Source organism: Poecile atricapillus, chromosome 16 (genome assembly GCF_030490865.1).
Source record: "Poecile atricapillus isolate bPoeAtr1 chromosome 16, bPoeAtr1.hap1, whole genome shotgun sequence".
NCBI lineage: Eukaryota > Metazoa > Chordata > Aves > Passeriformes > Paridae > Poecile > Poecile atricapillus.
Window position 1 is genome coordinate 3,250,324 of NC_081264.1, and position 22,808 is coordinate 3,273,131.

At 41.8% G+C, this 22,808-nt stretch overlaps 1 protein-coding gene across 4 annotated transcripts; it reads left to right on the forward strand.

Moving 5' to 3' along the window:
• Positions 1-1,413: 1,413 nt before the first annotated feature.
• On the forward strand, positions 1,414-21,398 carry BCL7A (BAF chromatin remodeling complex subunit BCL7A). Of its 4 annotated transcripts, XM_058851646.1 has the most exons (9): positions 1,577-1,660; positions 5,702-5,810; positions 7,571-7,617; positions 8,495-8,525; positions 9,356-9,437; positions 12,159-12,255; positions 14,086-14,253; positions 16,846-16,967; positions 17,763-21,398. In XM_058851646.1, the coding sequence occupies exons 3-9, from the start codon at positions 7,608-7,610 to the stop codon at positions 17,832-17,834; spliced, it is 582 nt and encodes a 193-aa protein (XP_058707629.1). In that variant the 5' UTR covers positions 1,577-1,660; positions 5,702-5,810; positions 7,571-7,607; the 3' UTR covers positions 17,835-21,398. The 4 variants fall into 4 exon arrangements, with proteins under 4 accessions (XP_058707630.1, XP_058707628.1, XP_058707631.1 ...); XM_058851647.1 differs by lacking the exon at positions 5,702-5,810 and having other exon boundaries at positions 1,414-1,660; XM_058851648.1 differs by lacking the exons at positions 7,571-7,617; positions 8,495-8,525 and having other exon boundaries at positions 1,558-1,660.
• The last annotated feature ends 1,410 nt before the right edge of the window (positions 21,399-22,808 follow it).

A 22,808-nucleotide genomic window follows, 5' to 3' on the forward strand; every position in this document is an offset into this window, starting at 1 on the left:
CAAAACCACGCTCTTTTGGCCTTTAAACTGACTTTTTCTTTCTGAAAGTAGTAATTCCAATTAGCGGTGTAATACCAATGGGACGGCATCTCTGTGTGTGTGTATAAACAGCATAATGAGACTGATACAAGTTGCTGTGGAAAGATCAGTGAAGTGCTGTTGAACAGCTTCCTTCTTTACATCATCCTCGGCATCAATTTGAATAATAATGTAGGCCCTTAAGAAGCGTTCTTTTCAGAAGCAATGTTTTTGCAAACAGAGATCGCTGTTGTGTACTCAGAGCATCTGTGATTGTACAATTAGCAGGAGCAGGAAGGTGTGCATTAGGGAGAAGTTAATGAAGGAGTCCAGCAGTACCACACCAGGGCTCGCAGGTCTGTGACAAATTTCCTGCAGAGCATCACCTCCCATGTAACTCATTTACCCTTTATGCACATGTACTTCCATGGATCTCTGTTGGAGCTGAGCCTCCACTGCTCAAAAGCAGCCCAGTTCTATGGGTATTACTGGAATTATTTAAAGCAGCTGAGAAACTTTATAACCAGAGGAAAAAAAAAAATCATCAAAATCTGCTAATTATGGATTTATGCTTCCTGTTAAACAGGGGACTTCATCACCCGTCCCCGTGTTCAAGGTCTGTCACAGAAACTGGCGGAAGGGTAGGATGGGTGCTGCCTGTCACTGCCCTGTACAAAAATAGGTATTATCTCTGTGTAAAGTGCTTTGATGTTTTTAAAAGCCCTGGATTTTAGGACGGGATTTTGCTTTGCGGTGAAATACAACAGTGCTCTTGATGCTGCTAGACTGAGACTGCATTGGTTTATCACAGAATCCCGAGAATCAATTTGGTTAGAAAAGATCTCTGGGATCATCGAGTCCAACCCTTGACAGGTCATCACCTTGGCAACTGAACTATAGCACCAAGAGCCACATCCAGTCTTTCCCTAAAGGGAAGGTGATTCCATCACCTGCCTGGGCAGCTCTTGATGACCCTTTAGAGTTGAGGCGAGCTGAAATCGGATAAACTTTTTAGTTCTGAGGTAACTTACTGCCTGAGCTTGGTGGAAGTGGGGAAAAAGAACGTTGTCTTGTGCTCGCTCCAGAGAACACTTGAGGAAAACCAGCTTCAGGAACTCTGGAAGCCCCGCGCGCACGGGGCTGGCGGCCGCCTCCGGATTCTCCCCCGCGCGGGCTCCTTCCCGCCCGGCACCTCCTCCGCAGGTCCCCGCCGGGGGCGGCTCGCTGTGCCCTCGGTTCCGCGCTGTCCCCGCAGCCCCGAGAGCCGCACGGGGGTCGGACCCCCTCCCCTCCCTCACGCCCCGGCCGCTCTTCCCGCCACCCGCCGTCCCCTCACGGCGCCCGCCCCTCCCCTCCCGCCGGCCCCGCGCGTGCGCGGAGCGCGGGCCCCGCCGGGCGGGCGGGCGGAGCCGAGCGGAGCCGCCGAGCGCAGCCGTGCCGAGCCCCGCGCAGCCCCGGCATTGTGCGGGCGGGCGCCCCGACACACGGACCGAGCCGCCGGCCGCGCCGAGCGCCGCGTTTCCCCGCCGAGCCCGCCGCCCCCCAGCAGCATGTCGGGCCGGTCGGTGCGGGCCGAGACCCGGAGCCGGGCGAAGGATGATATCAAGCGGGTGATGGCGGCCATCGAGAAAGTGCGCAAATGGTGAGCGGGCCGCGCCGCGCCGGGACCCCGCGCCCGCGTCCCCCCGCGCCCCGCACCGGTCCCGCGCGGGTCCGGGGCTCGCCGGCGGCCGCGGGGGGCGGGGAGCCGGCGGCACCCAGCAGCCATTTCGCTCCGGCGAGTCACATGAAGGCGGCGGCGGCGTGTGAGGGCGAGAGGCGGCTCCATTGTGCGGCCGAGCCCCCTCCCCGCCGCCCCCCGCCGCTCCCCGCGGACCCCGGCCCGCCGCCCCTCGCCGCGGGTCCCGGGCCGGGCGCCTCGGGCATGGGCGGGCGGCGGGGTCGGGCCGGGAGCCTCCCGCCGCCGGCCGCTACAAAGGGCCCGAGGAGCGGGCCCGGGGTGGCTCCGCCGCCCGCTCTTCTGGGTGGAAATAGTGCTCGGAGAAGTGTTCTGGAACAAAAAGAAAACACGTTAAGAATACCCCCGTGAAGCTCCCGAGAGTTTATTTTTTGTCTTTGCTTGATTATGTATTGGTTTCACCTCCCAAGTTGCCGGGGTTTGCGCGTAAAAGCGCAGCAAACCCGAGCGCGATCGTCTCCCACCGACGCTCCGGGAGAGATCGCGAAACTGGCCCTGGAACCTTTCTAAAATCATTAAATTAAGGCTTGTACCCCTTGTGAAATAAGTCCCTTTTGTTAGGCCTTCAACGCGTTTTGGCATTTCCCTGCTTTTGTCTTTTTTTCCCTGCTTTTGTTAGAAAAACCCACATGAGGTGTTTAAACAATACAGTAAAGCGGTCGCCGCCGTGCTCTGCATGGTCGGTCCGAGGATTTGGGATGGCATGAAGAGCAGTGCCGGTGTGACTCAAGAGTGAATCTTTCTTCCAGCAAGTTGTCTGACTGTTCAGCAGTCTCTGTGCATGTATCTTAAAATACTTTCTTTAAACATTGGAATCCACGGGGAAATCCCTTGCGTTATTGTTAGTGTGCATCACTCAGCTGGTTTGAAGCTTTGAAATCAAGGGGACACTTCTATTGTCCTCCTCAGCTAACGCTTTGTTTTTGTTAAAAAAAAAAGAGCAAAATACAGAATTGAACGTGTTCGTTATTAGGGTGAAATGGATTGTTAAGTTTTAAATGGCCTTGAGCACACGAATGGGCCCTTTGGCGTGAGCCGGACAAAGAATTGGGATGTGTGTCCAGTAACGCCGGGCACGGGATGGGGATTTCAAAGAATCCAGCCTTTGTGCAGGGAGCCAGAGCAGCCCCAGCTCCGCAGCTCGGGTGGTTTCAGGAACTCTCTTTTACTCGGGTGTTGTTTTTAAGTGCAGCTTGCTGACTGCTGGGCCGGCTTTGGGGGGTCAGAACAATGTGCAGCGGTGTGACAGGACTTTTGTTGCAGCCAGAGCGTGGTTGGATATGTGGGACTGTTCTGTCTGTAGGTATTTCATTCATGAGCACAGCACGCTCCCTTTGAATCCTGGTTTGTGGAATTGAGAGAGGAGTAGAGACAGAAGCTTGGCCATTCAACAAAATACCTAATTTATTTATTTTTTCCTTGGCAAGGACTCTCTGCCATCATGCCAGTTGCTATGGCTCATTCTGTAAAACAGAAATCTTACGGTATAAATAGATTTCTCTACATTTTAACCTTCACGATAGACAACTTGCTTTAGCGGGTTCTTGTACAGTCATGCAGTTTTTCTGTTGATTACTGCCAGAAGTATTGATACAACTTTCTGTGCATGCACCTCACAAGTATTTACATCAAGCGATTTTCTTATTTTTAAAGGAATCATAATTTGAAGGAGAATCTCATTGTTACCCCCCCCCCACCTGCATTCAAATACAGCGGGAAATTAGCTTGAGAGATCCTGTGTTTTGTGGTTTCAGTGTTTTGAGAAGACTTGGCTTGTTAAATTGAACTTTCCACACTAGCAATTCCTGCATCTTCAGAAGAGCCACATCGGCAATTTCCAAGTGTGCAGTTTCATTTGCATAATAGGAGCAATTTGTTGCCATCCACAGCTCTTCTGTGGAAATGCAGCCACTGAAAATTAAAATACCTTGCATCCAGCATTTCCTAGAACAGAGTTTTGTGAGATTTGTGTGCTTGGAGCAGTGCGTGCCAGGGATGGGCAGGGAGACAGACCGGGCTGTGAACTCTTCCGTGCCGATGGTGGCTTTATCCAGGGCAGTGTCCACCTGTGCAGGTGTGCAGCACCTTGCTGTGCTTGGTGTTCCTGAATCTCTGTGCTGCCATGTCTGTGAAAGGCAGTTTCCATCAGGGCAGACTTTTTTCCTCAGAAAATCAGTGTTCTTGGACAGCCAGCTCTTGGATGCAGGTCCCCTGTCTTCCTGTCCGCTTGTGCGTGGCACTTCTGGTTATTGCTGGAACTTAGTAGTAAACAGTGAAGTTGTTACGTTTTTATCTTGAGATTACTGTAACCTTATCTCCTTTGTTTAAACCACGCTCATGAATGAGCATCTGTTTTGGAAAACACACAGCACGTGGCTTACAGAATACATGGTTGCCTTGTGTTTGCCTGGCAGAAATGTTAAATTTCCTCAGTAAGAGAAGGGTTGTACTTTAACAGTACTTAAAATTCTTCTCTCAGTCTATTTTAAAAAATCCTCTGAGATTATTTTATCTCAATAAATGGTACAGGATTGGTTTTTTGTCTTTAAAGGTTGGTGGGTACATGTAGATTCCAAGTGGGCTCTCAAGAAGAAAGGGGCAAAAACTATTGTGCCTTCAACCAGCATTAGAAAAATACTGAAGATACTCTTGGTTTTTGTCAGAGTCTGATTTATTAAAAGAAGGAAAACACAGACATCTATTGAGACCCAAGGAATGAGCAGGAGGAAAGCATAAGTGGTAGGATGTCTTGGGAGGCACTGAAATAATTTTCATGGATACTGCTGGACTTTAGGATAGCTGTGCAAACACGTAAGGATGGAGATCTGGAATACCTGGTGGGAATAGGTAACCCTGGCTTTAGAGAATGCACCTGGAATTGGGAAATCCCACTGTGTTGCCTTGCCTTTGAATTGCAGTATTTCTCAGGAGTTCTTTGACCTTTTTCTGACCCATCAAAGCCCTGATCTGTGGGTAGTGATAACACCTTAGGAAGAAGAGGTGAACCTGGACAACTGGTGAAAGTACCTGGAGAAAGTTGAGGGGAAAAGTCCCCATGGGCTGTGTTGCCTGGTGCCATTGGCTGGGATCGTGAGCTGTAGCTTGTTAGGATTTCTAGGCAGTGCTGCTGTAGCTTTTCTGTTCAGTGTCTCCATTCAGACTTGCTAAAATGCTTTTGTGTGGTATGTAATGCTCTGAGATTGAGCTTCTGCAGGTTTTGCTGCTCATGCCTCCTTCTTCAAATAGGCTTTCTGAAAAGGAGTCATGACACAGAACTCCTTAACACGGTGTCTTTGGAAAAAGTCTGTTTGCTACTCCCAGATCACCTCCCTGCTTTAGCCTGTCTGTGTTGGGTTTTCTCCTAAGACTGTAGTTCAAGTAGTGGCAGTTGAAGTAAAAATACCAAGTGTATGTGCAGGAGTGCACTGAAGTTCTGTAGTGGCCCAAACACACTGTTACCATCCTTGAATTATGATACCTTTCTTTTTTTCTGGCTTGTGACTATTTCTTTCTGAGCCAGGATATGCTCTCTGACTTCAGTGGGAGCTGAAGGTAGAGTTTTGGCATGTGGAAGCCATGGTTCTCTCTGCTGTGAGCAAGATGTTTGTGGCTACGTGGAACCAGGCAGGGCTTGCTTTAAGCCATGTGTACATTACAGGGGTCTCCCTAAATGTGCACCAGAGAAAAGGTGTCTGTGACCACATGTCCTTGCCCAGTCACTCTACATGGCATTTTATTGTATTTGCAGCCTGGTCAATAAACACCACGTGTGTTTGGGGCTCCTTCACGTTAGTCACTAGACAAACATCTACTCAGCAGTAGGCGTGCTCGGAAAAGCAAGCCTACGCTTCAAAAAAATCATTTTTTGTGCATCTGACAGCACTTTTTGTGTATAATAATGGCATATTCTTTCCCGTCCCCTTTCTCTTTTGCTTGATCCCACAGGGAGGTCATAATTCTGTGATTTTCACCAAACTCTGTTGCAATGCAAGTGAGTGTGATGTGATAAATTCAGCATTATGACGTCACTTCGTGATCACCAGCAGAAGATGGGGTATGTGGGAGCAAATCCGTGTGTAAACGCAGATCACTGTGATGAATGATAGTCATGGGAAAAGGCCAGACAAGTGGGAAAGCCTTTCCTTGAGTGATATATTGGCAGTAAAGGCTTTCTGTGTCTCTGCCATCAAATGTTTCTGGCACTCACTGCTGCTGCAGAAGCTGCCTTGACACTTTCTGTATAAGTGTAATATACACTGTTGTGTTTGCTCACCCGTATATTACTTTTATACGTGGAATCTGATGTTCATCTGTGGAGCTTTAGTGTTATTAAACAAAGTATAAATATATTTGAGAGTCTTGGGTTATTTAGAATGGGGAATTGAGTATATAATGATGTAAGTTCTGAGGTATTAGTATGCCTCAGGCATAAGCACTGAAGAAGTGTTGATACTAATGGTTACCCTTTGTACCCTTGGCTGTCCTTTAAATGCTGTGCAGATATAGTTCAGAATTTAAAAATGCTTTTACACAATTTCAGATAAATGTAAGGGTTTGTTTCTGTTGCACTGATTAGTTTCTGAATTTACTTTAACTAAAATGTTGAAGATACTTCTCAGTGTGGAAGATCAAAATAAAAAATATTATTGTATGTATTTCAGTTTTGCCATTTTCTGTTGTTACTCCTGAGTCATTCATGGAGGAACAGGAGAGCTTTGAAAACAGGCAAAACAGGTTTTTTTATGTAAAACTGTGGAGTTTATCAGCTAGACATGGACAGGTAAAGTTGATAATTGCCACATTTTTAGTCTGGTACAGTTTCAGATTGATGGTGTTCCATTAGCCATCTTTTCCAATCCAACAGTCAACACAGAGATCAACCTACAGAGAACAGCAGGGATGGTGCAATAACAGAAATTGCTCAGTCATCACTTATCAAATGTGGAACTGAGTGATGGGGGTGGAATTCTGCTCAGGATTTTGGGGTGGGTGGGTGCAGCAGACAGGAAAACAGGTGAAGAAATTATGTAAGGTTTCACAACAGACTGAGCACAAGAGTTCATGAGTTCCTCATTCCTATTCCAGCATTGGGCCAGTGAGGATCTGCTGTGATTTGTGCACCATTTCCCAAACTTGCTGCCATGGGCAGAATCAGTAAATTGTCAGTTCTCCCTAAGTGAAAAGGAAAGTCCCTGATCAGTAGGTTGGGATGTGCACAAAAGATTAAAAAGTGAGTGCTCAGAGTAGAAGTGGGTTTGGGGTTTTCCTTTCCTTGTTTGGATTTTGGGTTTTGTTTTGAGGTGGTAAGGCAGTAAGTATTACAGATAATATTCTAAGCTTAAATTGCAATAAGTGTCATAAATCTTGAAATTTACCCTGTTGATCTTAAATGTCTGAAAGTCATTGCGTTTCTTTGTTAAAAAAATTGTGTTTGTGCTGCCAATGCTTTTATTAAGTTTTAGAGGAGGTTGTCTTCTTTTTTTCTTATTAATACTTTCATGGTCTTAAACTGTCAATACTGTAAATACTTACCCATGTAAAATATTTGCATAATAGCACTGTGATGTTGGTTTTCTTTTTAGCCATAAGTGTTTGCAGGACTGGGATGTTGGTGTACTTCCATCACAAAATATTCTTATTCCCGTTGTTGTCTGAATTGATGTGTATTGAAATCAGTTAAAAAATCCCTAGAGCTGAGGGTTATCAAAAAATTAAAGTGGTACATAAGAAGCTCAGAAGAGTTAAAATGTCAGGGCTAACTTTAATACTAGAAGGGAAAAGTTACTAATATAGGTTTCCTCCTGTGTTCTACAGTCTGTCCAGTGAAGATGCTGTGTGAGGCTGCTTTGAGATGCTAACAGGTATCTTGAACTTTTGGTTTTCCAGTGCAGCATCTCTAAGTAATATTTTGCTGTAGGAAAAGACTAAAATCTTGCTTTTTTAAAAAAGCATTTATTCACCTCCCCCCACACCCAAAACAAAACCCCAGCTGGTTTAATTTCCATGATATCAAAGGTTTTCTTAAGTAGAAATAAATTTACTTTGTCTTGTATCCTTAAAAAAACCCAAATTATATCATGATCATCTCTTCACAATTAAGTATGCTCTCATTATTGACATGCCCTCATCTCCACTGTCATTTTTATCGCATGTAGAGCTCCAAATTAGAGTGAAATTGGATTTTGACATACTTTAGCCACCTAGTGTACCCAAATGGCTGTGTCTAAACACGTTGAGGGAACACTGCTCCATGAAGAGCCATGGGAAATAAATTAATTTGAAATAGTTTTGGACATCAATTAAAATACCATTATAGACAGAGCCGCAATGTATCAAATAGTCATATATAGTTTAGTTTTGCTTTTGTTCTTAATTAAACAGGAAAATGCCTCTTCTAAAGGGAAAATACAAGATTGGCTTTAGTAGCTAAAATACTCAGGAGGATGTTTGTGACATTTGTACAGTGTGGCTGCTTTTGATTCTGGAGGCCCTTTCTAAAAATGGAGCTATCATATATATAAATATATATATTTGGAGTCACATCCAGCTTCTCCCATCCTGCAAAGAACATTTTTTATTTCTTTAATCTATAACTGGATCCCAAATCTATTATTTAAATGTGTTTATGGGGAAAAAAAAAAAAAAAGCCTGAGATCTCATGCCAAATTAATTTCAGATGTTCCTGAATATTTAATGGAATCGGTCTTTGTTGTTAACTTTTAATCGATCCATTTGCAGAGCTGCATTGCAAACCCAGGAACCAGCAGTGGTAATCTGTGACCTGAAAACTGATCCCAGAAACGTGATGAAATTTCTCTGGCATTGTGGACCTTCTTTTAATCCCTGATGTGCAGAGCTCAAGGAATGCATCCCTCAGCCGAGCGCTCAGCATCCCTCTCCATCCCAGCCCTGGGACCCCCTGAGGCAGAGCCGCCCTGCAGCCACATTTCCTTCACCATTTGTCAGTGTCACCATTCACGGCTGGCAGGGTCTGCACACAGAACCTGAGGTTGTGCTTTCCCCTCTCTGGTAGCCTTTCCCCAGAGCTGGGCTCTCCAGAGTCTGGATTTTTCACCACGGCACCTATGGTGAGGCTGTTGGTGCTACAGCTGGAATTGCAGAGCTGTCTGTCAGGGGTGTGGAGCCAGCATTAAATTGCCAGCAGCAAATTTCTGCCCCCCAAATAAACCTCAGATGGTCAAAATGCATCTAGATTTCTAATCCCATTAAACAGCTTCATGACAATCAAAACACACTGGTCTGTCTAAACCCTCTTCTGCTGTCTAGAAACTTAAGTGAAAATTGTAGGCATTAAATCTGCATTTTCAATTGCCGTTCTTCTTAACTTTATCTTTAATCCAGATCTTATTACTGCTACTGCAGTTACTCACCCAGTCAAGTAACAGCCCTGAGAAATCTGGAGGTTAGCAGTGCTCTAGCAAGCTGTGAAATGCAAACAATTTGCACAATGCAGTGCTAAAGACGATGTAATAGAGATCATCCTACTTAATAGCCTGTTTAAATCCTTGACAACTTACAATAGTAGATCACTCTCTTCGGAATCTGAAGTTTAACTTCTCCTGCATTGTAATTTTGTAGGGAGAAGAAGTGGGTGACAGTTGGCGACACATCCCTAAGGATTTACAAATGGGTACCAGTAACAGAGCCTAAAGTGGATGATGTAAGTATCCTGCAGTATCTTGCTTTTTCCAGATGTAGATGCTCCTGTTTAGCAACAGTGGAAAGAAAATTTAGGCAAAGTCAAAAGAAATATTCTTTGATTTTCACTGAGCCTTTAAGCTAAGACTGGTGTGGGTCTTTCGAGCTCCAGGGAAATGTTGATCTTTACAGCAAGTGATGTTGATGGGTGAGTGTGCGACAGACTCCCTGGAGTCAGCTGGGATCAGTTCTCAGATAATTGTTAAACATGCAGCTGAAACTGAGTTTGAAACCTTTCTCTAACTAACTGGGAGGCAGGGAGGGAAAGTTATGACATGGATTATTTTTCCCTTCTTTCTGCCTGGTGATTTAAAGAAAGTAGCTGATTTGGAACAGGGCAGAGAGCATATTTTATGTGTGCATCACTGCTGTTTTGCTCAAAAATAGCTGGAAAACACTGACATGAGTGTAGGAATATCCTGTGGTGCTGGGATCGCTTGTACTGAGATGTCCAGCCAAATAATACAGCAACACACGCTTCTGTTGTCATGTGTGTTTTCTTTTGATAAATGTTCTGTCTGTGCATCCTGTTTATGTTGTGTGCACTGTTTGTGTGGTGTAAAAATAAGTGTAAAAATCAAAAGTTGATAGGACTTACAAATAGGTTTTTAAAATGATCGTTGCTGTCATCTTATAAATTATAATATTGTGATAAAGGCAGAACTAACCCCTGATACACAGTAAATTAATGACACAATAGAAGACATATCCTAAGTGTGGTTTTCTTTCCTTGGGCTGTCACGTGCTTTTACTTTACCTGAAATATGAGTGAAGGCTTATTTGGAAGAAAACTTATATATTAACAGATGTGTAAAATGGTGGTTTTTCAGACAAGAGAGTCATGACCTTGTCTTACACAGATTCCAAATGTAAGACCTATTTTTTAAATTAGGATTGCTTTAACTGAGTTGGTTTCTTTCTGTGCTTTGGTTGTCCCACAGATTTCAGGGACTGTCAGAGTTGTGGCAAACCTCAGGGGTTCTTCCAGTGCAGGATCTCTCTGAAGTTACCCCTTGGGAATTGGGAAACCTGTCCATTCTTTCTAGCTGTCAAATGTTTGGTCTTGGTTTTATTATTTCTAGTACATGGTGGAGGGAAATTGTGCTATCCATGTGAGAGGAAGTGCAGGGTTTAGGATATTTAGGTTCAGGGCTTCTGGCAGTTGTTTTTTCTGCTGTTCAGCTGTGCCTGCAGGATGGGTGCTGTGGGACTTGGAAACAGAATTTCTAAGTGAGCTTCTGGAGGAATTTTCAAGGTCACTGCTACCCAAAGTCAGGTTCTCTATTACGAAGAGTGGGTTTATATAATGGTTTCCATGTGCAGAGTTTAATTGTGTTTTCTAAGCTATCATCTCTAGGTTGAGGCTCCAGATTTGCTGAAATTGGGACACTCGTTTAAGACCAGTTACGCTGGTGTCCTACAGTCATGTTCTTTTTATTCCAAGTAGAGGCTGTTGTACAGCTGCAGTTGTTGCAGGCTTGATGTTGGCAAGGTTTCTGTCCTGTTGCTCTGGAAGTTCTCACAAATAACACAATCACGTATATTTTAACAATAAATACCAGGTAGGGACAATTTTGTCTATTAAATTTTGTTGTGAACATCCTTTTATATCTGATTTCATCCATTCTGAAGGACCAGACAGTATATTTGCTTTTCATTAAAATGAGAGAATGGTACCTCCTCTATTTCAAATGGAAGTTGTCTTTGATTTTGGTGAACAGAGATTAAATTACTTCCACTCTCATGTGTTGCTCCTTAGACACTTCGATGTTTCTCTGCACTACAGTTAGCTTGGCTCTTCCTCCTCCTGGTTGTGGAAGGCTGTTCTGGAACCTCACCACTTTGATGGTTAAACCTTTTTAAAAGACACCTGTCAGCTCAAACTGCTCACAGTCACTCTCAGTGTTGCTTTTGTGGCAAAAAATGTCCTTTTTACTTTTAAAAAACAACAAAACCAAACCTGGGGGAGATCATGACCCCTCTAACCTTTTGTTTTGCGAAAGTAAAGAAGTCCATGTGCTCTGACTTCTGTTTCATGAATCAGAGAGTAAAATCTGGATTCTCTAAGTAAAAATACAGTTTAGAAATAAGCTTAATAATCTGTTTAAAATAGAGAGAAAAGTCCCTCCAGATATCACATGTTGAATTTCTTCTGCAGTCTTAGCTAATATTTGATTGTGCTTCAGTTCCTTCCCTCGTTGGAGGATGGTCTCTGTCCAAAAGGGTGGGCTGGGAGCATTCTTCCTGGAATCAGGCTTTTAATTGTCTCCTCAGCAGGCAGGATCTCCAAAAGCAGTGCAGCTGGCTCTTTTTCCTGTGAGACTGATTACGTCACCTCCTAATTGCAAATGCTGCATCCCTTAGCAGGCACAGATTCCCCACGTGATGGATGCCACGGTCCCTTCCTTTGTTTTCACCCTTGTGGGCTGGGAGCATGTTGGGACCTACAGCTCACGCAGGGTTGTCGTGCTTGTGCTCTTTGGTTTAGGTCAATCTGATTTTTTTTTAATCCATCTATCAGTTTTACTGAAGAAACAGCATTGGTTATGGAGAAGGAGGAGGTTTCACTTGAGATTATGAGCTATTCTTACAGAAATGATGAGTGGGGAGGGTTTTACACAGCAATGTGGATTTCTCTGCATGGCCATAGTCTCATTTGTGTGTGGTGCCTTTTGTTTTTCAGAAAAATAAGAATAAGAAAAAGGGCAAAGATGAAAAATGTGGCTCTGAAGTGACCACTCCAGAGAACAGCTCCTCCCCAGGGATGATGGACATGCATGGTGAGTGGGAGAAGGTCAGACCCAGTTCCCCTCTTACTCTGCTGTAAACCAGCAACCTCAGATTCTCTGCCGCTCCGATGTATGGACTTGAATCCAAATGAAAAACACCATTAGATACCCACTTGGTACCTTGGACTTCTCTTCTGTGGATGTACTCACAGTTGTTTAAATGCCATTTATATTTGGGCTATGAGTGTAAGGGAAAAAAATTGTTAGTGGAGCTAAATATGAAAATAAAATTAGAAATATCTATCATTCAAAGCACTGCACTCAGGTGGAGTAATACCTCAACAGTTTGGTGCTTGAAGAACCAGAAATCCCTCAAAGCCTCAATGGGACCTACTAGAATTTAGGCAGGTTTTGTACTTATTAACTCTCACTGATTAAGGTCAAGAGAATTCTGCAAGAGCCAAGAAAGTGAGCTCTGGTTCTGTGGTGCCTTCCTTCTGCTGCAGCTTGATGAAATTAACTGCTCAAGAAAACATTTTTTGTTTGCCAGTCAGGCACTGTGAGGTCAATTTTATTTCACTTTAATTTTTTTTAAATGTGACTTTTGAGTGTTAGCCTGGTGTTTATTACAGAGCAGCTTGCACAGCTCAGCTCTGCTTCAGGTTTTTACCTTCTGGGTGTTTGGATAACAATTATGGCTGAGAACACAGCACTGTTTGAGCTGATAAGGGAGGATCACTTTTTAGTGGGTTGTGAATTTTTAATTTCAGCTTTATTTGCATTTGTGTTGCCTCATGGTTGCTTTTTGCAGTGCTGACAGCAAGTGTGGTCTTGCAGTTAAAGGAAGGAGCTGGGGTTTTGCAGATAGGGATTTGTTTTTCATCTGTTTCAAACTTTTTAACTTTTGCCTTGGTCAGATCATTTAATTTTTTTAATACGAACTCCCATCCGTAAGGTGAATGTACTGCTTGCTTTTTTATCACTTATCACCTGTATTTTTAACTGTACAATTTCACACTGTACAATTCTGTGATAAACTTAATCTGAACTGACTTCAGGCTGCTCTGGAGAGAGGTGGTCCCAGCAGCAGCTCTGTGTTCCTGAAGTCCTTTGGATGTAATGTTTGTACAGACACAGAGGGAGGTGGATTGACTTGTATTCTAGTAATTTAATTCATAATATTCTGCAGGGTTAGTTTTCTTTAGGGAGCAGGAACTTCCCTCTTGGTTATCTGTGGATGTTAGTCTGGCTTAAAGGAAGTTGCACCCCAGTGCTATCCCTAAAATAACAGCTGAGCTACTTAAACCACTGTCACAGGGAGAAGGCACAGGCAGAATATTTCCTGTTAACTACAGATCTGTGCTGCAGAAGATTACTGTGATCCAAGTCTTTGAGGGCTAGAGAATATTCTGGACAATTATCACTTAGAAACTGTTGATATTGGGACTGGATGTTACATTTCACCTTGAAAGGGTTTTGGGGTTGGTATTTTTGACCTTCGGGACTCGATTCAAAAATACCTGCTTATCTGAACATTGGAGTGATGGGTATTTGTAAATCTGCAGCATGAACTTACTTAGCCATGTGTTACATGAGACTGCCACTTTGGTTGATCTGGTTTACTCATATTACAAAATTCTGGGTTCTTTTGGATCAGATCTGAATAAAACACTCTGTTTTAATGTATAGAATTAGTTAGAATTAGATTTTTATTAACAGCTTAAAAACTCCTTAGGCTGGTGTATAAAAAAGTTGGATGTGGAGTCTAAACTATTGGACTGGATCCCTAACGAGCTAAATTATATCATGTGTTATCAGGGAATAATAAGCTTTGTATTTTGCCAAATCAGACTTCGTTGGTTTTCACTCTTCTGTTCACAGATGACAATAGCAACCAGAGTTCAATAGCTGATGCTTCCCCAATAAAACAGGAAAACAGCAGTAATTCCAGTCCAGCACCAGAGCAGAACTTGGCAACACAAGCAGATGGCACTGAAGTCAAGTCTGACGAAACTCAGGCAGAGGCAAAGGAGCAGCCTGGTTCAGAAGGTGAGCTGGGAGGGCCATTTGAAAGCCAAACAAAAAAAGTTGTCCTTTAGTGTGTTATTTATTTGCTTACCCACTTTAAAAAATAGAAAATAACAAATTGAAAGAGATGGTTTCTGAATTCTTGGCATTTATGTGAAAATGGGCCACAATTTCTCTGACCTACTGATGATCTTTTATACAACTGGAAAGGTCACACTGACATTCAGGGGTCTTTTCAGAGAGAAACAAACAAAATACTGGTTTATTGTTCTCAAGTCTCAGTCTTGAGAGAAAAAATAATTTAAAATCATCTTTGAAATGGCTGCTACCATGTAATCACACAAATCCTGAAAGGTATTGGTTTTGTAGACCTCTGGAAGTTTATGCCCTAGTGTGACAATAAAATAGAGGTGAGATACTTTGAAATTACTTTTTTAACTGTGTAAGCTATAATGCAAGTCTTCTTTTCTCTTAACCCTGCTAACTACTTATTCAAAAGTTAGCTCTGACTTCTGTCCCAATTTTCTAAAAGCATTACAAGATTCTGTTGCAGTTGTGGACAGATTAAAAATACATGTGGGTTAAGGGATTGTTCTGAACCTTACTCTTTAAATGATATTTTTGGTAATTGAAACATGTTCTGTATTAATATTCTTGGAAAGATAACTTTCTTTATCCTATTATAACAGATAAAAGATGTCCTTAACACCATTCTAACGATTTGGTTGTGGGATTCTTCCCATACCAAAGCAATTAAATTATGACCTCCTGATTTAGTTCTTCACTCAGTATATCCACTGAGCAATTTAAATTTAGAACTTTTATCTTGGGAATACCAGAGTGCTTAAATATGTTAAGTGTTGTCATTGTTAACTGGGGTTAAAATTTGACAACAGAACCATCAACAAATTGGAATAAATTAGAGCACCCATTTCCTTCCAAAAATATCTCCTTTTGCATATTTGGCCACAGTAAACAGTAAGGATTTACTTCTTGGTCTGATATTGTCTGAATCTGTTTATGTGAAGCTGTTGCATAGCATGCATGTTCCCCTGGTTAAATTTAGGTTCAGGGAAAATCATACCAAGTCCTCTGGATTAGTTCCAGAGCCAGTAAAACGAAAGGGAGATAAATAGCAAAAAATACCTGTTATTAATGTGGGGGTTTTTCACTTGGTTAAATGCTGTATTAAACCATTTATTAAACATTTATCTACCTTGTGATCAGTCAGAGCGCTGCAGTTGGGACATTATTCAGCTGGACAGGGTTAATGACCTTGCATGTCTATCTCATGTTACTCCACTGAAATCAGGGAGGTTCCTGTAAGCCACTTTGTGGTGGTCAGAAATGCTTAATGAGGAATTCTTAAATAAAACAGGTGGATTCAAAGCATTCTGCTGTGTGAACAAGTCCTGCAGGCATTGGAATAGCTTGAGGCTTGGTGGTTTAAGGTATGGATCCCCTTGCCCAAAGGTCAGGAACAGGCTGAGTGTTTCATCAGGAGCAGCTGGAAGAGAACAATGATGATGAGCTGGGGCTGGCTTTGTCACGGAGAGGTGGGCACACGTCTGAGTGCTCCTCAGCTCAGTGGGGGCTGAGACAGACAGCAAAAATCAAACCCCAGGTTTCTTTGGACCCTTGGGACTTGTTTCTTTATCGGCATGAAGATGCTTTTCTGGTGAGACATGAACAGGAAGAGGATTCTGCCTGAGTTTGCTGATTGTGATCTTTGAGATGCTCATGATGAGCATCACTTTGTCTTGAATTCAGAAATGCTTGTGATGCTTTTTATACAGTACACCACAAAAATATTCATAATTCACTGGTTATGGCATCTTCATTAACCAAAGCTGTCCAACAATTTTGTTCAGTCTTGCATTTCTCTTGATATGGAATAAATTCATATAATCTTTGGGTCAGGGGTCTACGAATACATTTTACATACCCCTGTCCCCTGTTTAAGTAGACAGTAGTATTAGTGCTTTAACCTTGAGTCTTCTGTAAGTTTTGCTTTGAGAGAGAGAAGGGTTTAAACCAACAAAAAAACCGCAAAACCCAGTGAAAGCTGGAAGTAACAGTTTTAATAGGCTGGAGGAGTTCTTCATGCCTTTCCACCAGAATTAAAAATTTGATGGTTATAAGCTAGTTAGCTGAATTTCTAAATTCTATCTCAAATGTAGTATCAAGCAAAAAAAAGGGATTTTAAATATATGGCTGAATTTTGATTCAGGTAACTTTATTCTCTCTGTTTAGCCACAGGTTTTTAGGTCCATTAATTGTAACAATTTTTTTTTTGCTTCTGGTTTGAAGGAATTTTGCTGAGGGCTTGGATATCCTGTTTGAGGCTGTGCAGGAGCTTGGCTCCCTCTAGGGTCTGATCCCAGGGTCTGTGCTCCAGCAGCAGGAAGGAAAAGCTCAGGCAGCAGCTAGGTTCTGATCCTGGAGTTTGATCTTAATTCATCATATTAATACACTTGTTACGTGTGTTTTCAGTAGTGGTTACAATGTGGATGAAATTGATGTGCTGGTGATGTTGCTGATGGGAAGACATCCTGGAAAGCTCCTGCTGAAATCTTTCATTTGTTTGTTTAAAATTATTTCTATCCATTTCAGATACCTCTGATGAACAGAATTCACAGTCTTCAATGGAAAATTCCATGAATAGTTCAGAGAAAGCAGAAATTCAGTCCTCTGGAGAAAATGATTTAATTACAGAGGCATCTAAAAACTCTCAGGTAACTTTAAGTGCAATAGTCCGATTGCATGGATCTTGGAAAAGTTTATTTTTACTTAAAAGCAAATATAAGGAGGACAGTTGTGTATTTCCACTAATTTCCAAAGTGAGGACAGTAAAGCAGCTGTAGAGTATTAAAGTTGTGGTCCAGGTGACTGGCTGCTTGAATCTCACAGAACTGGAGCAGTAAACCAGATTGGTCTGATGGATTTCTTGGTTTCTTAAACCAGACTATGTTTTTAAGTGAATATTAACATTTTACATTAATAAATTGCTTGGAACAAACCTACTGGACCCTTTGAGGACCATTCAGAAGTAAAACACCTTCTATAAAGGTAAATGCTTACGGCAGTTAGGAGAGTTCATATGTGGATGTTTGGGTGTTTACTCAGTGAAACACTGAAAGATTCTGGGTGGATGGGAGGAAGAAATTATCCTTGCAGTTGTGCCCTTCTCAGGGCAGGACAAGTCCAGATCCTCAGGCAGAGCCCTGCTCCTCCTATGGGTCCTCAGTTCCAGTGCACCCTCCATCGAGGCTGTTCCCTGGAATATTCACTGTGGGTTTTAGCCTGCAACTAGAATTTTGCCCTTTGTAGATGACAAGAAGTGCAAAGATGTTGAGGTAAGATGTAAGCAGATTTAAGGCAGCACTGGGACATGTTCTAGCATCCAGGGATGCTTAGTCTGGGACACGTCACACGCTGGGGAATTTGTTGGTGCTGTTTGTTTGATGTTTATGGTGCCTGAACTTCAGTGCAATGATAACGTGGCTGTTTTTCTTTTCCCCCTCATTAAGGACTCTGAAGGAGTGCCACCTTCTAAAAAGATGAAAGTAGAGGCTTCCCAACAAAATGTTGAAGAGATTTAGACTATAGATTTTTCTGGTCAGTTTTTATGTAAGGTACATCAGTGGGCTTAATTATAGAACAACCTTACTTAAGCATCTTCTCTTGGATGAGGACAGAACTCCTAACTTTTCAAGTTACCAAGCAAAAATCCAAGAAAGCCTAACAAAGGTTTAACTTCTCAGACACTGAAAACTTTTTCCTGTGAAACAAACATTGAGAACTTTTAAGTTACTGTCTCTGAAATGGTTGGAGTAAACAACTCAGGAGGGGTCTACGCACTGTTTCTAAAGTCAAAATTACAATTATGTTGCTGCTGTATTTTTTTTTTTTTTCATTTCTCTATTTAACATTGTAAGATATTTAAGGATGGTACAGGTCAGGTATTAGCTTTCATGTGAAGTTCATTGTTCTGGCGTGATGTCTGCTTTTGTTTTGTGCCTTGTGTTCTGAAAACAGTGCTAACTTTTAAAAGTTGTTTTGCAACTGTCTCCTTTGCAAAGTGGCCTATGTTTGCATAATGCCATGTAGTAAGGCTTTTTTTTTTTTTTGCTTTTTTTTTTGGTTGGGGTTTTTGTTTCATTTTTAAGTTTTAAATCCCTGGTGCTTAAATTTTTAAACAACTACAAATCAGGAAGCCATTTTCACTCTTGGAGTCCAAGGAGAAAAAGGAGCTTGATACTTTATTTTAGCAGCTATAGTGGAGATCTTTTATTGAATGCATGGCATTCGCAACTGTAAATTTGGTCTTCTAAATACTTAACTTCATCAGAAGTTAACATGATCTGTTTACCATTTATAGTCCAGATCTGAATAGATATTATAACATAGGCACTTAAAATACTTACGTATTAGGTCCAGATCTCTGTACTGGGTACAACTTGCTTTACAGAAAAGTTCCACTATGTACATAAATAGGATCAAAGGGATTGATGCACAGTGAGTTTATTTTCAATTGGTCTTTTTTGATATCATGTTTTCACTGAACTGGATTTCATTGTACTGTTTCATTATGAGATGTTTACTTCTATGTTCCAGGAAAATACTGTATTGGGGAGGGGGTTCCTTAATCTCTTTCAGCAAGTCTTGTAAATAAGCCTTGTTGTCTCCATAGTCCAGTTCCTAACTCCAGCTAGGAATGTTCCTTCTCTTCCAATTAACGTTGAAGTGTGCTTATGCTAACTAAACTAACGGAAAGGCACAAGGTAGGTGCAGCTCCCCTCAAATTCCTGGCGAGCAGAAGTGTGGAACCCCATCTGCATCAGGTCACGAGGGTCTGGTCTTCCAGTGAGGCTTTGTACTTCCAGGGAATAAACACCCGGTGTCGGTGGAACCGCTGATCTCCCGCTTCCATGCACACACACACACCCATCCATGTGTCCATCCTTGCTGCTGGATCGGGGCCTTGCTCTGTCTTCTCCTGGCGTGGGAGATGGAACTTGGGATTTAAAATACGATCTCACAGCTCTGGAAATGGTTGCGTGTAGTTTGTAAGCTGAAAAACTGTAAATACTTTTTTAGATTGAAAAAAAAAAAAAATTGCTTCCAGTTGATAATGTTTTTTCATGAATTAGGTCTTCTTGAAGCTTATTTAGGTATGAATTCTCCAATAGTGAAAATGGCTTGCACTTAGACTACTGCATTACGTTTGCAATTACCACTTTATTAGGAAAAATAATGAGGAACTGGGGGGAGGGAAAAGGGGAGGGAGGAGTGGGGAGCCAATACTGACCTTCCATAAGATGTTTGTAGGATTGAACCTCAAATAAACCTATGACACTCAACTTTTCCTTTATGTTGAAATAAAACATTTTGGATTTTAACTGAATAAAATTTGATTGCAAATCATTCATGAAAACAGCGTGCTCCCTAATAAGATTTTGGGATTTCTGGTCTGATCATGAAGTCCATTAACATTCTGAAAATAAGGAAATGAGGAGCCAAAAAGTGAATTTGCACAATATATGCAATGAAACGGTAGAATTCTCTCTTGAATTGTGTGTATGCCTAAAATGTGGATAACTGGTCCATGACAATTGATTTGTATGTATATTACATTCAGATTTAAGTGATATTTTGTGAGAAGTTCTATTGATATATTAAATGGGCAAATCTAGAAAGATTCAAACTTCTAAATATTTTTGATTTATTAACTTTTCGTTATTCTTAATGCTAAAACAAAACAAATTGATGCCACCTTTGACAAGTAGTCATGTTTACTAATCCCTCTCTTCAGGTGCATCGCAGCAAGTTTTTAATTTTTGTTTTGTAGACGTTTCCAAGGGAGTAAATAGACTTTTCATTTAGGAACTAATTCCTGTACTTTAGGAAGAAATAAAATATATAAATAGCACTAAAAATACCTCAAATTTTTCATTAGATAGAAGCATTTATTGGCATTATTGACATCAACAGGTTTAATTATAAACTTCCTTTTCTCTCCTGTGGCTTCTGTTCAGAACTGTTCATTGTTCTGTGGCTAATGAGACAAGGCATCATAACCATCTTCCTAGAGGCTTTATTTCTGAGGTAGAAATCCTTTATTTACAGCTTCTACAGAATGCATTCAGATCTTTTATTTTAACCAGAGATTCTAGTGACAACAGACAACTGAACAAGCAGATAGATTTGGGTTCCTTAGACCTGTTATTGTCAGTCTCTGATGGAAGAGACTTTGACATTATCTGGTATGAAGAAATCCAAAATAGTGTATAAGACTGTTATTAGTCTTTTTTTGAAGTGCCTGATAACATTTATGGGCCAACGGATGTGATTGAACACATTTTAATGCCAGAAAGTACAGATGGGACCAAACCAGAACATGGAATTCAAATCCACCTGAGGTTTGAAACCAGATCTAAATCCAGCTTTCTTTGGCTTGGACCTATCTCTACCCAAAACTTGTTTTATGAACTCACTGTAAAAGGGTTTATTGAAAGCATTGAGAGGTGGAGCAGGAGGAGAGATGTAATTTTTTTCAAGATGACTGAAAGTTCTCATACAGCTGATGTTTTAGAAATAGTGCAAATATCAAGAAGTGCTTCCTTGCTACAATGCTGAATGTTGGAGCTTCAGTTACAAATAAATAAATAAAATAAAAAAATTAACAAAAAAATATTAAAAAAAAAAAAAAAGAAACTAGAAGCAAGCAAGTAATTTAGCTGAGTTTGTGGAACACGTGGGAAGGCCTTCCGGATAATCGATTTACTCAGCCAAACATTTTATAGCAGAACTATTCCTTGGAATTTTTATGCTTGGGAAAGTAGTTGTTAAACATTCCAAAAAGTGCTGGCACTTACAAAACAACAACAAAAAAATAATCAACAAGGCAGTATAAAATATCGGTTTTGGGTGGCTATCTTCATACATAAACATTGTCATGTTTTGGAATGTTCTTTATATCTAAGGGCCTGTTAGAAGGTGTAAAGAATTTTGTTTTCTTCAATACCTAATCGTTTTCCATCTTATGATTTGTGTGTGTGTGTGTTGTACAGCAGTATAATTTTTCACTTATTTATTCCATCGGTAGTTATGGTTTGTACAATGTACAATGGTTTCATTTCAAAATAAAATCAAAAATCACAACATGAATGCTGTGTGAATAATTTTTATCAAGAAACTTAATCTCAGTTTGGTTTGGGGTTTTTTTTTTTTTGTTTTTTTGGTTTTTTTTTTTAATTTGCAATAAATTTCTCTTTTTTATAAATGGTGTTTTTAAATGTGCATTCTCTGGTGTTGTCTTGTTTGGTAACGTGTAAAATGATCCACCTTTGAGCAGTCCAAAGGTGTCTTGATAATTGTGTGGTGGGGCAGGGGCAGGTGGTGGTTGTAAGAACAACAAACAGATATGGCCAATATAATTAAAGCAATCTGCAGAATAATTTGGTAATTTAAGATCATTCATTTACCAAATTCCTCATTTGGTGCTCGGTTCATGTGTTGTGGTAACTTAAATTGGAGGGGTGGGGAAGGCAGAGTGCAGAAACGTGCTTCAGTTTGGAAAGGAGCTGGAGTTTGATGCTTGCAAGAGTGAAACTCTTGAAGAGTTTTGGAAAGATTGTTTACATTCAAGACGGATATAAAGTGTCCAGCTTATTTTTAGTGTTCTGTGTGCTCTGTCCCAAGGTGGCCTGCAGTTCCACAGGCTGGAACAGCTCTGCTGGCTCTGGCTCCCAGCGGGGCGAGCCTCAGCCTGCTCCCACCTTGGCTCTGTTGCCTCCCTCACATTTACTGGGGTGCTCCTAACATTCTCACCAGCCCCTTAAACTCACTATCCTGGAAAGGAAACTATGTTTTAGTTTGTTTTTTTTCCTTCTCCAGATTAGTGAATTAAACCGGGAGACGCGTATCAAGGAATTCCATACGGGGTGGAACTGGAGAGAGAGGAAAGGACAAGTAGAAGCAAGGTTGTAACTCAAGATGGGTCCCAGAAAGAAAGGCCTCTGAACAGGTAAGGCTTGTGCCAGGGAGTGAGCAGTAGCAGCCTGCAGCAGGGCATGGCTGGAGGTTTTCCCTGTGGTTTCCTGGGAGCAGGATGGGCACAGAGCCCCGGCAGAGTGGGGCACACTGGGCTGGACTCCTGCGCTCAGCCCCGGCCCAGGCTGTGAGTGATTCCCTGAGCTCTTTCCCTCATCAGTATGGAAATGCTTATCTTCCTGTCTGTAGATTTGGGAGGATAATCTCACCACTAAGTGCTGTGGAATACACTGTGGGCATTAAACAGCTTGGATGGCTTTGTTCACAGTGTGTATTACAGTCAAATTCTTCCTGTGCTAAAAGCCAATTTCAGGGAATTGATGTTCCTTGAAGGATCATCAGAAGCTGGTGGCCTGTGTTTCACCTTGCACTGTGGATTGATGAAAAACATGAAGAAAAGACACGCTCAAAAGATGCTGTGGCCTCTAGGTGTTTCCCTGTGCCTCCTGGAATTCCTTGCTGTGGAGCAGGAGAGGATCACTGGCAGTCTTGAACTGTTACTGATCACCTAAATGCTCATC

What these genes read in the sequence shown, in the direction of transcription:
- BCL7A (XM_058851645.1), top strand. Translation starts at nt 1,569, where the DNA reads ATGTCGGGCCGGTCGGTGCGGGCCGAGACCCGGAGCCGGGCGAAGGAT. An exon ending in ATCGAGAAAGTGCGCAAATG is followed by an intron (nt 1,661 to 9,355) that starts GTGAGCGGGCCG and finishes GTAATTTTGTAG; the next exon opens with GGAGAAGAAGTGGGTGACAG. An exon ending in AGGCATCTAAAAACTCTCAG is followed by an intron (nt 16,968 to 17,762) that starts GTAACTTTAAGT and finishes CCCCTCATTAAG; the next exon opens with GACTCTGAAGGAGTGCCACC.